At 40.9% G+C, this 13,433-nt stretch overlaps 1 protein-coding gene across 3 annotated transcripts in view; it reads right to left on the bottom strand.

The window, feature by feature from the left end:
- Positions 1-13,433, bottom strand: part of si:dkey-192p21.6 (uncharacterized protein LOC565246 homolog) — a 31,654-nt gene that overhangs the window by 1,746 nt on the left and 16,475 nt on the right. For 2 of the 3 annotated variants that reach the window (XM_035992511.1, XM_031284215.2), the window contains exons 11-17: positions 10,416-10,528; positions 9,652-9,773; positions 8,958-9,081; positions 8,777-8,863; positions 7,033-7,110; positions 2,062-2,132; positions 859-971 (exon numbers count right to left, since the gene is read on the bottom strand). In XM_035992511.1, coding sequence (XP_035848404.1) covers positions 859-971; positions 2,062-2,132; positions 7,033-7,110; positions 8,777-8,863; positions 8,958-9,081; positions 9,652-9,773; positions 10,416-10,528 — 708 coding nt within the window. Of the gene's footprint in view, positions 1-858; positions 972-2,061; positions 2,133-7,032; positions 7,111-8,776; positions 8,864-8,957; positions 9,082-9,637; positions 9,774-10,415; positions 10,529-13,433 lie in introns of all 3 variants that reach the window. The other variant, XM_031284216.2, reaches the window with a different exon arrangement.

The raw sequence follows: 13,433 nt of genomic DNA, 5'->3' as shown, positions 1-13,433 counted from the left end.
GAGTTGGCTAATTTCCTGAACAGGTAAGCATTAGCTTCAGGCTAATTTATCACGGCTACAAGGGACGGGCATTTTATGTCATTTCATGTCATTCGTGTACTCACGTTGAATTATATAGCTTGAGTACCCGAGTTGGTTACTCGCAAAAACAATTGAGACAATTGAGTAAAGTGAACCCGACTGGTCCTGGCTAACGCTGCCATGCTAACCCTGCTAACTGCTAACGTTACCGGAGGACCAGGCAAGCGGGCCACGGCTGTTTACAACACGTAGCCTGTTCAGCGGCCGTAGCCGACAACAGTGAGTTATTTTAAGCCAAGAGATTGGGCTGTAAATCGGGAAGAGAGGACCGTGAGTTTGCAGTGTGTTTAGCAATTGTTGCCGTAATTATAAGCCAATAAATTGTGTTCGGTCGGGTGGAGTGGACAGCAAGGTAGTGTTATTTTTAGCGGTTACTACCGTAATTCTAAACCGAGGAAGTGTCTGTCCGTCGGGTGGAGAGGACAGCGAGGTTGTGGGCTTTTAGTGGTTCCTACCGTAATTCTAAGCCGAAAAAGTGTGTCTGTCAGTTAGGTACAGAGCTCCGCGTGAGCACGGGCTTTTATGACTGTCAATATAGCCAGCATCTAACGTTAGCTACTCCGCTGTGCTGTGAAGTAATGTCTGGCTATGTGAGACAACCGTCTAGCAACATTGTTGGGGATGCTGCAGTCTCAGCCTGGCAACCTCTGTGAACTTGGGGAGGGGGTGGGGATGACTCTCCAGTATTTTAAATTTGTACTGCAGTAACTATTTTAAACACTAGCTGTCAGTATTACATATTGCACCTTTAAGAAATTAATTGTATACATACAGTACCTGGGTATATGAATGGCTGTCCACCCCACCAGCCCTTGATATCAGTGACAAAGTACATGCCTCCCAGCAGCAAGAAGGAGAAACAGCCCGTACACATCACATAGGACAACGACCTGGAGAAACAGACCATCAGCAACACTTTACAACAGCAACATTTTACCCTGTACATCTGGACATCACTAAAATGTTAGTGGTGCAGTGAGAACAAGGGTGTAAAAACACTTAGTCCGTCAATCCTGTACTGCAGATAAATAACACCCAGGGGTCTCGAGCCAATCCAGCAAACTGCGGGACAGTTTGCTGGATTGGTCTAAAGCATCAGCAGTGGATCCTTGGCACGTGCCCCGTGGAGCCATGCCAGCCAGCCATGTCCCTGTCTGTTCCTAAGTGCAAGAATGTTTGATGTAATATCATCTGACGTAAAATGGCTGCCTCCTAGAGCCTCCTTGCAGTGGGCTGTTTTTTTTTTTTATCTCAGCTGAAGTGAGGCCAAAAAGGACTCTTAGCTGGGAGTTAATTACTCCTAGACATCCAGGCAGGGCCTCGTACTCAAGAGCTCAATAACCTGTGTATTATGAACTGCCTATAAAAGCCAGGCAGGTAATGGCGAGGGATGAGCACAGCGTTAGCGGGGGCCCCTGTGGAACATCATGAAGAATGTGCTTACACATCAGAGATGAAATGGTATTCTTCCTGCTGCAACATTAAAATGATTCACATCATATTAAGGGAAATGTGGGAGTGGAACAAATGCACAGGTCATAAAGTAATTTACGTTTGAGGTAGTAATTGCACTGCATTTCATGCAAAACCATTACGAGCATTAATCAAGATGCCCTGCCTTGTTTTACCAAAAAGGCATTTATGATAGTTTGGGAGCGGTTAGACTACACAGGTTATATAGATGCTTTTTCCAGAGACTGTTCCCATTCCATCACACAGATCTGGTAAATGTGTAGTGAGTGAGTAGAGAGGATAAAGCATCCTTTATTTTCCAGGCCATAAGGAAGAGTGATCATGTTGGGAGGATGTATAACCGCTCCACCTCGCACTCCCAACAGAGCGGGTGATTATTTACAGTGGTAGCTGCCGTTAGAGGTAAGTAAACGTGTGTTTTAGCAGCCTTGATTTGTGCCTGTTGGAAACCCATCCTTTCTTTTGTGAGGAAAAGTGGCTGGATTTAGAGGGTCAGGAAGCACTTACCAAAGGTTTTTATTGACAGGTATAAATCCTTCGTCTCGTGTGCACTTAGAAAGGATGGCTGCAGAGATTCCCTAAGGGTGGAAATGAAACAGATTTCAAATCGATGGAGGGCGATAAAACAAGCAGTATTGGGCTGCTAAAAGGTGAGGGAAACAGAATCAAGCCAGTCAGACAGATTAACCGATTATCTGAAAGTCAGATGAACAAGGTCCGTCAAGTCACACACACAATGTCGGACTGAAAACACTGCAATTGAATCGTCCACACTGGAATGTTGTGCTCCTCAAAGACAGCCACCTACAGAGTCACACCCATTTAAAGTAGACTCCACAGCCTTATTAACCACGATCCAGAGGAACTGTGTATGATCTTATGAACTCTTCATCAATAATAGCTTTTATTGTCTCATCTATTTACCTTTACATGTGATTTACAGTAGATACTTGGGGAAGCATTTTGTGCTCCAGAGAGAAACCCAGGGCAGTGGATCAGAATCAAAACATGCTTGTTAGGTGGATATCCATCATGTGTATAGATGACAGAATCAATGGTGTGGAAATAGCCTAGCTGGGGCTGGATTGAGTCTCCAGGCTATCCAGGCAGCAGGATGTGGGACGGGGCTGGTATGTGGGGCAATCGCTCAATTTCAATCTCTCACTTCTGGAGCCTGATCGTTGGACTTTAATTAACAGGGGCTGTTGTTTATTAGGAGGAAGATGCATGGCCGCCCCTGAATATCAATCCGCCGCAGAAATCCCGCCACAGTAAACTGCGGTGTAAAACCCGGCTTGTCGTTTACTGTATCAACACTTTCTGGTTCTTTGTGAACCTCCTGTGCATAATATCAATCCTGTGGTTGGGTGCCTGCAGAAATGAGCTCCCTCCTACCCTGAGGAAACCTGCTAATGTCAAGAGCACATGTCTGAAACAAGAGGCAGTTCAGCTCTGCTTACCGCCTCCCCTCTGAGGCAAAATCGTATTAGAAAAGTCAATAGGAAGAGCAGGCCAATCACTAAAACTAATTTTGCTTTCTATGGTGGTGAAAACATTTTTGTGGAACTAAAAATAGATTTAGCTGATGTAGCTACTGAGATTAAATAAAAAACCAAAGCAAATATAAATATACAGCCGAACACATGTGACGACCATATGCTGTTTTCATACTTTACACAAGGTCTGTATCTATTCCCACAATCAATAAAAAAAAGCAGAGCTCTCTTTCTAAACCATTGCAATGTGAGAAAATCTATTTTATTGTTATTCTCTATTTCAGTTACAGGGTTTTAAGTCCTTGTATTGACCCACCACTAAACACAGTATACTCCTGAATATAACGTCTCCAACATCGTGATCTTGAGTAGCATCCACATCATCCATGTAACATTAACTGGTGAACCATGAGATACAGTGGCAAAACATAAAAGCTTACTGTTTATTTATTTCCTCATGTGTTATTTCCTTATGTTACTTTATCACTCTGTGCCTCTGGGAAAAGCCAAATGGATCTAATTTATTTCACCTCCCTCCAGTCACTTGCTCCATAATGATAGTCAATAAGATTCAACACCAGGAGACATAATGGGGAGATATGTCATTTAAGAATTGAGGTTAATGAAATTCAATTCTCACAACAGAATTTCAATTCTCAAGTATATGAGCAGGATTCTTTCTGATTCACAAACACAAAAGACCCATTCCTTGGACTTCTTATATTGGATATAGTACATTTAGATTGGACCTATTACAACCTTATTAGTAATATACTGTTGTTGTATTGTGTACAACATTTCTGTTTTTGCAATTGCTATTTTCAGCCATGCTGTCTGTCCACCACTTTGGTCCAGACTGAAATTTCTCAACAACTATTTGATGGATTGTTGTGAAATGTATCTCAAACCAGCAAGTTGACACTTTTGCTTTTTGTGAAAAGTCTTGAAAACTACTGATATTCATGGTTCCCAGATGATGAATCTTAAAGACATTGGTGAGCCACTGACTTTTCCTCTAGCACCACCATGAGGTCAAATTGTAGTTTTGAGTCTTACATCTAAAGGATGGGCTGCCATTCAATTTAGTAATACTTTGGTTTATGACAAAATATCTGCTAAACATATGACATTCCCATTAGCCTCAGCTGTACTTTGTTTTTAGTGTAAGGTGATCAGATTTCTGAGACAAAATTCGGAGACATTTTCAGCTCAGAAGCGTAAATATTCCCAAACAGGTAATGTTTTTAATCTTTGTAAACTTAAAACGGGGACACTGCCCCAGGGGCATGCACTGTCCATGGGCATGCTCCCCTGTAAGAAAATGTTGTCTATTTTAATGTTTAAATGCATCAATCTGGTGCACTTTGAAAAGAAATTCAGCGGTTAGACTTGATTATTCTTATCTATGGGTGGAAATACTTGTGCTGTAGCCTGAACTATTTTGCACTTCAGAATTTTAACCATGCACACACAGGTGGAATAGTTTTTTCTTAATATTTTTGCATTAATGTCACTAGGAAGCATACCAGTAGAAATATATATATATTCATATTTGTAAGTGGGATATATATAAGTAAGTGGGACTGTCTGGAATCTGGCAATATAATAACCATTATGGTGGGATACACTGGCTAAGCAATTTACAAAAATGTCTGTGCTGACATAGTTTACATGAGAATACATTGGCCAAAAGTTGGAGACCATGTAGAAATTTTATTGCAATTTCAAAACCGGATTCCCCGGGAACCGCTTGTTGTACCGATGCATGTGTTGAGTGAAGAGTTTGGGAGATATTTCACAGAGAGTAATGGGTGTGTAGAGATGTATGCATAATGCAAATATGATAACATTTCATGTAAGTTCAATGTTAATTTTCTCACAAACCATTTGTCACAGCAACTGGCGCTAATATCACTGGAAAGCTTAGATTCTGTTTGAGGTGATTGTGCCAGACTCAGGCCTTTGGCTGAGTCTCTGTCAGAGGGAGAGCAGGAGTGCGGTTGTGAAGAAGTTGGTAATTTCATGGCGCAGATTAACACTTTTGCATGCACTATATCCGTGTCACATTCTCATTAGGGGCTGAGCCCCCCTAAAGGTCTGATCCTAGAATCGCCCCTGTTGCTACTTCATACTTGTACTCCACTACACCTCAGAGGGAAATGTTGTAATGTTTACTGCACTACATTTATCTGACAGCTTTTGCTTTATTGCTTCAGGCTGGGCTTGTTTCTGCAACAGCTCATTGAGTATCGGAGACAATTAAAACTATTGAGGAAATATTTTCCTTTGACAATGGTCCAGTACGAGATCTCTGCAGTCGGAAACGGTGAAACAAGCTACAATGTAAGTTAATAGGACAATTGTCCAGCTTGTATTTACGTTCATAAAAGTGCTCGTTTTGCCACTGACAGGCTCAAATTAATATTCTAAGTGTCCGACAACATTATGGAAAGGATTTCTAAGGAGGTCGACCTTTCTGTTAAAGAGTAAGATCCTTTTTTTAAACATAAAAAGTTCGCGAAATTGCGTTCGCTAAACCCACCAGACTCCATGTAAATAAACAGTAATTTTAGCATCGTAAAATATGGGTACATGCACGTTTAGGGTGCGCGTTTGGTCAATGTTTTCTTTCTTTTATTCCAATTTCGGGTCTGTCAGTCACAGTCAGTCACAGTGAAAACCGGGGACATTTCCAGGGACAGCTCCAGCCGGGGACAGGTCACCGAAACCGGGGACTGTCCCCGGGGACGTCTGGTCACCCTAATTTAGTGCTAGTTAGCAAATGTTAGCATGCTAACATGCTAAACTATAATGATGAACGTGGTAAACGTACAGCACATTGTTACTGTGATAATGTTAGCCTGCTGATGTTAGTTTTAGTTCAAAGCACCGCTGTGCCTAAATGCAGCCTCACAGAGTTGCTAGCATGACTGTAAACAACAGTGTAACTTCAAACTTTTTGGACAGGATCTGTTTCTGTGCATTTTCATCTAGCTGTGTCTACTGGCTCCTTCTTTTCATCCTGCACAGTTCGATTTCAATGGCTGAGTGATGCAGTCAGCTCCTCCAGCTTCATCAACGCTTCAGGTCATGGCACTGCCCGTTCAGGATGTCTGCCTCCACAGCATGCAGGCTCCTACTAACCCCGTTTTGCAAAGCAGCAAACATCTCTGCAGCATCTCACTGTATGTACATACAAACAGTTCTGAAAAGCCTGGCAATTCTACGTGGATATCTGTCAATCTCGTTAGAGCAGACTAACAGCCTCCTGTCACAGGTTTAGAAATGCAAAACGGACCGTCTCGTATAACACTTGGCTTCTCCCTGTGGGACACATTCCCCCTCTAAATAAAATAGCGGCCAGCTTGCCTCTTCTTGTGTTTTGAGACCACCCAGAATGAACACAAATCCAAAACAAATATGACCTCAAATGCTATCTAAGCAGATTCATGAAGAAACGTATCTTTTTATTTTGGGTTTGAAAGGACTTTAATCTATTTCTGTTATACCACTTTATCCATACTGTTTTACTGCTGTCTGTAAATGTTTGCAGAGATTTAGTGTGCGGGTATATGAATTTATCATGCTCTTCATAAGATGCTACTGATTGCAGTATACAATCTAAAACCACATTCAAGGCACACAGGCAATGAGAGACAGTATCCTCCTGAGACACTGGATACCAATGTCTGCCTGGAAACACAGCCACACATGAATGTTGTTTAATTGTACTGAGATCACACACATGTCCTCCACTAAGTCCTGCTAATGAATGGCTTGGACGGCTATGACTAATACCGACAGACTTTACCTGCGAGGCAAAGTAAAACAGCAAGACCATAAAAGTGCTCAGCTCTGTGTGAGTCATAGAAGCAGAATGAGGTTTTAAGTGATTTGTTGTCTTGGTTTTAAATTATCGATGGACTTTTATGCTCATTTACTTCACCAACTGTGTTCAAAACCTCCACATGATGTAACGTACCAGGATGACGGCCCACACAAGGAATCGACAGAGGATGCGGACGTTCGCCCCCCTGTAGAAAATGATAATTTTCCCCGCCTGTGGAGAAAGAGACAGAGATAAGCACAGACACCGCAGCTCATTCAATCCCACATTTAATGAGAAATACCACGTAAACACCAACCACCGGTGTGTACATGTATTTGCCCTTGGGTAACCAAATAGGCCTGGGATGTTGGTGTCAATGCCGTGTCCCTGACGTGGCGGTCACATTTCTCCTATCCTGTTGAGCCAGATGTGGCGTGTAAGTCATCCACACCCTCTGATTAATTTGGTGATGATAAATATGTTTCAGCTGAGGACATTAGCATGGGCGAGCACAGAGGAGGGTAGCGGACACCTGGTGTGTTGTCTAAGACTCGCTGACTGAAGGGCTCAGTGCTAACCGCCCACAGGGAATTGAGCAATGTGCTAGCTTTTGCATGGCTACTTCCCACAACACAAATGGTTATAAGTGACACAGTCGCCATCAGAGGCTCAGGTCTAAAGATCAAAAGCTCTCTCCTCCCTTTTTGACAACATTTTGTAATTAAAGGAGGGCAGCTGTGCACTTACAATAAGGCGGGAAAGAGTCTTTCACATAACATAACCTATTTAAGTACAGAGTTAACTGCAGTCTCACTGCCTAATATATTTTCTTATTAACGTCTTATCTTTGAAGAAAACTAGCACTGATCGTTTAGGTAAAGAAGCTCTGCTGTAGACATTTTAAATTGTCCCTGTTCAATCACAAATATGAATGTTAAATCGAGTAATTGCAAGAAATTCCGATTAAAGGGATAGTTCAGATTTCTTGTACTGGGGTTGTAGGAGGTCCATTAGTCAATGTTTAAGTGTTTTAAAGGGTTAGTTTGGATTCCCCAAATAACACTAACTAACTGCTTCTCCAAACTGGGGACGTTCTGACTGTATTTTACTGTAGGTAATACACTGACTAAGTACCTCATACAGCCCCACTTCAAAAAATCCAAACTTTCCCTTTAAGGTCATAGTTACACATGGTTCTCATTGGTTTCTGTCTCTAAAACTATTGATTGAATCTTATATATCTGTTGCTGTCTGAATTTGATCAGTAAGCCTTTACTGAAGGAGTTTGGTTCAATATGAATTTAAGAAGCTGCTGCTTTCAGCCAATCAGAGGCCAGTTTTGTGAGGACGTAAGGGGCGGTTCACCCAAATCACAGAAAAACATACAGTATTTTCTCACTTACTTCTAGTAGTATCTAGCCATTTTAAACCTGCTGAGATTCTAAAATGTCAAATTTCTGCCATCCATTCAAGTACAAAGAAGGTGAATGAATGGAATTTTGTTTGCTCAAAGTAATGAAAAAAAAGACATGTATGAAACACTAAACTGACATATCTTTCCGGGAACTGTTCCAGGTTACTTGCTGTCAACAGCTTTCTTGTAATTAACATTTTTCATATGGAAATGGTGAAGTCTGTGATTGACCCTTACAGACTGTACTGTACGGTTACTGGATAGACAGATTTTTCTGAGAGTTCTTTAAATGTGAATTTAAAATGAGAGTAACAATTATTCAATAAATAACCTTTTAACTAAACTGAACTATATATTTGCAAAATACAGTAACATGAAGAACATTGATCCTATTTAATGGACACTTAAAAAAATTCTGAAATATTAGAAATACTCTTGTACAACTTGTTGAATCATAGAGGAGAAATAAATGATCCATCTTACCTGCATCCCCAGGAATCCCATGGCAATGGAGTTGATTGTACCCAGAACCCCCTCTGGGTCAAAGGGCTGTGTGGTGCGATATATTTCCTTAAAAAAACAAGCAAGGTTGTTTTAATTCCACCTGCAAGGTTTTAAGACAGATGGGTAAAATAATGAATGGTGTCTGTGAAACAGATCTTACTTTGCATGTGGGGTATCTGTACATGTTATCCCCAAACATCCATCTATCAATGTATCCTGCTGCGCCTCCAGTGCAGTTTGGGTAAAGACCGTTATCACCGATTCCACCAGCTCCCAAATACCCTCTGATAGCAAACCATACAGTATACTCAGTATTCAAAGAATAATCTATTTTAAAGTATGTTGTTAATGCTAGGCTCCAAAAAAAAAAATCTATTTTAGGAACATGAGACAGAATTAACCAAAGGAAGCTCCTGTTGAAAGAAACGTAAGTGCTACTATTTCAACTCATACTATTCTAACACTGATGCTATGCAGGGTCACAGAAATGGGGAAATCACACACACACACACACACACAGACACACACACACACACACACACACACACACACACACAAAAGCAGCACTGAACAGAAGACGCAGAGCGAGGAAGATGGATCCTCTGCCTCCGCTCCTCTTATTGCACATGACAGACTGAGATTGGCTAATTATGCCCGCTGAAGCATCCACCACAGGCCCATAAATCACAGCAGTTCATAACACCAGCAACACAACATGCACACTAACACCTCTGCTGCAGTGAAACAGCCCCAACTGGATATTATCTCAGCATGGAGAGATTTACACGTTTAGCATATGTGTACAGTGGATTAATGAGTGGATCGGACTCGGTCGGTTACATGCTTGGATTTACGTTGGGCAGTTGGGTACAGGCATGAGCAAAGTGATGCAAAGCCACAGAGTCTCCAGCAGGATGATAATCAGCCACTGTGGCCAATAAAGGACCACATCCTGGACCGGGTTCCACCAGTGATTCTGCATCACACAGCACACAAATCTTGTTAATGTAAAATAGTCTTCAGGTACAACACTGCTCATCTTTTTGACAGGAAACTTTACTTTGGTCAAAAGTTTGGGATCACTTAGAAATTTCCATTCCACTCCATTATAGACAGAATACCAGCTGAGATCAGTTGCATTGTTTTTTTAATCAGGGCAGCAGTTTTCAGATTACATTATGTGCTTACATAATTGTATATATAATATCTACATTGCCCATTAACAGCAACCATTCATCCAATGTTCCAAAGGCACATTCTATTTACTAATCTGATATCATTTTAAAAGGCTAACTGAGAAAACATTGGAGAACCCTTTTGCAATTATGTAAGCACATAATGTAATCTGAAAACTGCTGTCCTGGTTAAAAAAAACAATGCAACTGATCTCAGCTGGTATTCTGTCTATAATGGAGTGGAATGGAAATTTCTAAGTGACCCCAAACTTTTGACCGGTAGTGTATGTTATCCCAGCAATAAGAAAAACACTTAATGACAAAGATGGACCCAGGAATCCAAGGTGCACACAGTGAATTAGCTGTTTAGAAATGTGCCGTTTCAGACAAGACTTTCCTGGTGTGTAATGACAGACTAAAGTGAACTTGACAGAGCTGCTCACCGCTCTCAGTGGGATTTCTTTCAGGCCCCAGAAAGTCTGCAGGAGAGACAGAACAAAGTAGGTGAAGCCCAGACGCTGGAGCACTCCAGGGATCCTCAGCCAGGACCAGGACACTGGAACACAGTCAACAACACACAATATGAAGACTCATGCGTGCCTTGATACCCGATGATGAATATATATTATATATATATATATATATATATATATATATATATATATAAATAATAATTATAAATAATAATAATTTTATATATAAAACCCATATGAATATATGAGCTTACATAGAGCTCAGATAGAGGCACAGATAAACCTCGGTGGCGTAAGCTATTCCTGCTGATTAAGGCAAATTATTAATCAGGAAATTGATATTATTTTATTATTTATTATTAGTTTATTTGTCAGGGACAATGCAGTGCACGTTAATACATACATAATTATCATAGTCAAAGCCATAACAATATGTGTAGATGTGTTGCATAAAAGGTTTCTAGCCAATTGGCTAATTTGCAACCCCAGTCCCTGGTCAAGCCTTTCTAGAAAAATAATCCAAATATAATTTTTAAAAAGAACTACATAGTGTGAGTTACACAATCATGCAGCAAATACATTGTATACTAATATATTACATCAACATTTTCACCGAGTCATTTTCACAGAGTCGTGACCACATTACACAGAACACACAGATAGTATAGGACATGAGAAGCTCTTCTCAATCATTCCACTACAGTACTGCTACTTCCTGAAGGAGGATGATAGACAGCATGGCACACTGGGAAATGGTGTCAGCCTTCAGGATACGGACATGTCAAGAACGTGGGAAGCTAATCAAAGATTCACAGTTATCTCTTTGTCTCCACAAATTGGAGAGGATAAGATTGGCTTGTGGTTGAGAGATTGATGGTAATCTACACATTAGTTAATTGAAAACCTCTTTGCCGCACAAAGTGCTGTGAAAACAGTGTAATCCCAATCATTGATCCGGACAAATCAAATAAGGGGCGGAAATCTCTCCTTTCACAGGAAAAGTGGAAGCTCTTACTTATGACACATTTGTTGAATCTGCAGGTTACACCCCCACCCAGATCATTTACTGTATCTGTCCCCCCACAACACTGTCACTTAAATAAAAATCATTTTGAAAGTCACGGTTTTAAGGTGAACTGCAGGAAACTAGCATCTTTTTTTACGCTTTCTGATCAATTTATGTAGGTTTTTTGTGTGTGAAATTGAGATCCCTTTTGACGTTCAATAACATTTAAGAAGCGAAAGCTCTGCTGTCTACTTCCCATCTCTGAGCACTTTCAGTGATAGATTGAACAAAATTATGATTATATGGTAGTAGTGAGCAGAATGGAATAAAGCCATAGAGAGAGTAGAGCAAATAGCTGAGCCAAAAACTTTTCAAACAGAGGGTTTTTCTCATTTGAAGATCCTCTGAACGCTACTCGATGAATCTGAACACTGTCAAATGGTCAGAGATATCTTGAAAACACATTGTTGCATTAAGCTAAAGAATATTTCTAAATTTCAAAAACTTCAACATTTAAGAATTCAAGAGAAACAGCCATGTTTTTAGCTTGGTGAAATTTGAGTTTATCTAATGGAATGTGAACTTAAATGCATTAAATCAAGTGCTTCACAACCATCTAAACCAACAAAGCAGTGTGTACAGTACGTCTTTCATTGAAGTGACAACATAAAAAACAAAATAACCAAAATTACAGCTTCGAGGTCACTGCTTTGACGATGATTTGGACATCTAACCGTAGCAGCGTTTATTTGAAATGACTCATAGTTTCTGTCAAAAGTTAACACCTTCTTCTTTCTCGTCTGACATTGAAACCGTTTAACATATTGAGCCGATATGACTCCATTCTCTTATTAGATCAAACCCTGCGACTCAACTGCCGAGGACGTCCTTGAAGACGTCAGCTTTATTGGCCAGGTTAGCGTAAACAAACAAGGAATTTGACTCCAGCAAAGATTAACCGGAGTCAAATTCCTTGTTTGTTTACGCAAACCTAGCCAATAAAGCTGATTCTGATTCTGATTCTGATTCTGAGGGCAAAGCTGCATTTTATGGTAAAAGTCACTGTGCTGTTATGATCAGCTCCAGCAGCAGTCCCTTCAGCAGCTGCATGGGGCTGAAGAGTGTAACACTATCTGTTTGTAATTGTCCATTACCGCAGTGGTTGTTTTTGCTCAGTCTGCCTCTGTTAAAGGTCCCCTGGTGCTGGATTTTGAGACTGCACACATAATAACAATATTTCTGTTAACCCAGTTACGCAGACATCTACCCAGGAAAGTCCATTAGCACTGGGGATGGCTAATGTGTGAAGGTGCCCGGTGCATTCCCCAGGTGGATGAGGAAATAGGGATTTTCAGCCTGCTTCCCCCTCCTTTAACCCCGACACAGCCCTGCAGCTTTGGCTTTAATCCCACATCTGGATCTAAACACATACAACATCTTTGTCTTTGTGTAAACAAGGCTTTTAGTGAAGAGTATGAACATACCAAATATAAGCTGTATATTATTCCTATCTTATATGACATTAGGGCAGCAGCTAGTCATTATTTTCATAATCAATTAGTCTGCTGATCATTTCTTCAATACGTAGAATATTCATTTGGTCCATAAAACGGTAAAAAATGTTCATGATAATTTCCTCGAACCCAAGCTAATATTAAAGGTGCTCTAAGCGATGTTGGGTGACGTTACTTCTTGTTGACGTTCAAAGTATTTTCAAACAAAATGAAGACTAGCTCGCTCCTCCCTCCTCCTCATCCCGTCCCCTCCCTTCTGTGCTTCAGCGCACTAACACCCCCCCCCCAAACCTTCTTGTCCGTTATTGGGTGAATGCTGGAACACGGTTTGTGTATGTTTGCATGGTCCAAGTTGGACCACTTTGTTTTTGTTGGCGTGTGTGGACCCTAGGCTGTCTACAGAGACCGCGTTTTTTTTACAGTGTGTTCAGGGGACCGGCAGCTCGTGGACAGTGAGGAGATGTTTGC

This window comes from Sander lucioperca, chromosome 15 (assembly GCF_008315115.2).
Source record: "Sander lucioperca isolate FBNREF2018 chromosome 15, SLUC_FBN_1.2, whole genome shotgun sequence".
Taxonomy (NCBI): domain Eukaryota; kingdom Metazoa; phylum Chordata; class Actinopteri; order Perciformes; family Percidae; genus Sander; species Sander lucioperca.
This window is presented reverse-complemented; position numbering and strand designations above follow the sequence as displayed.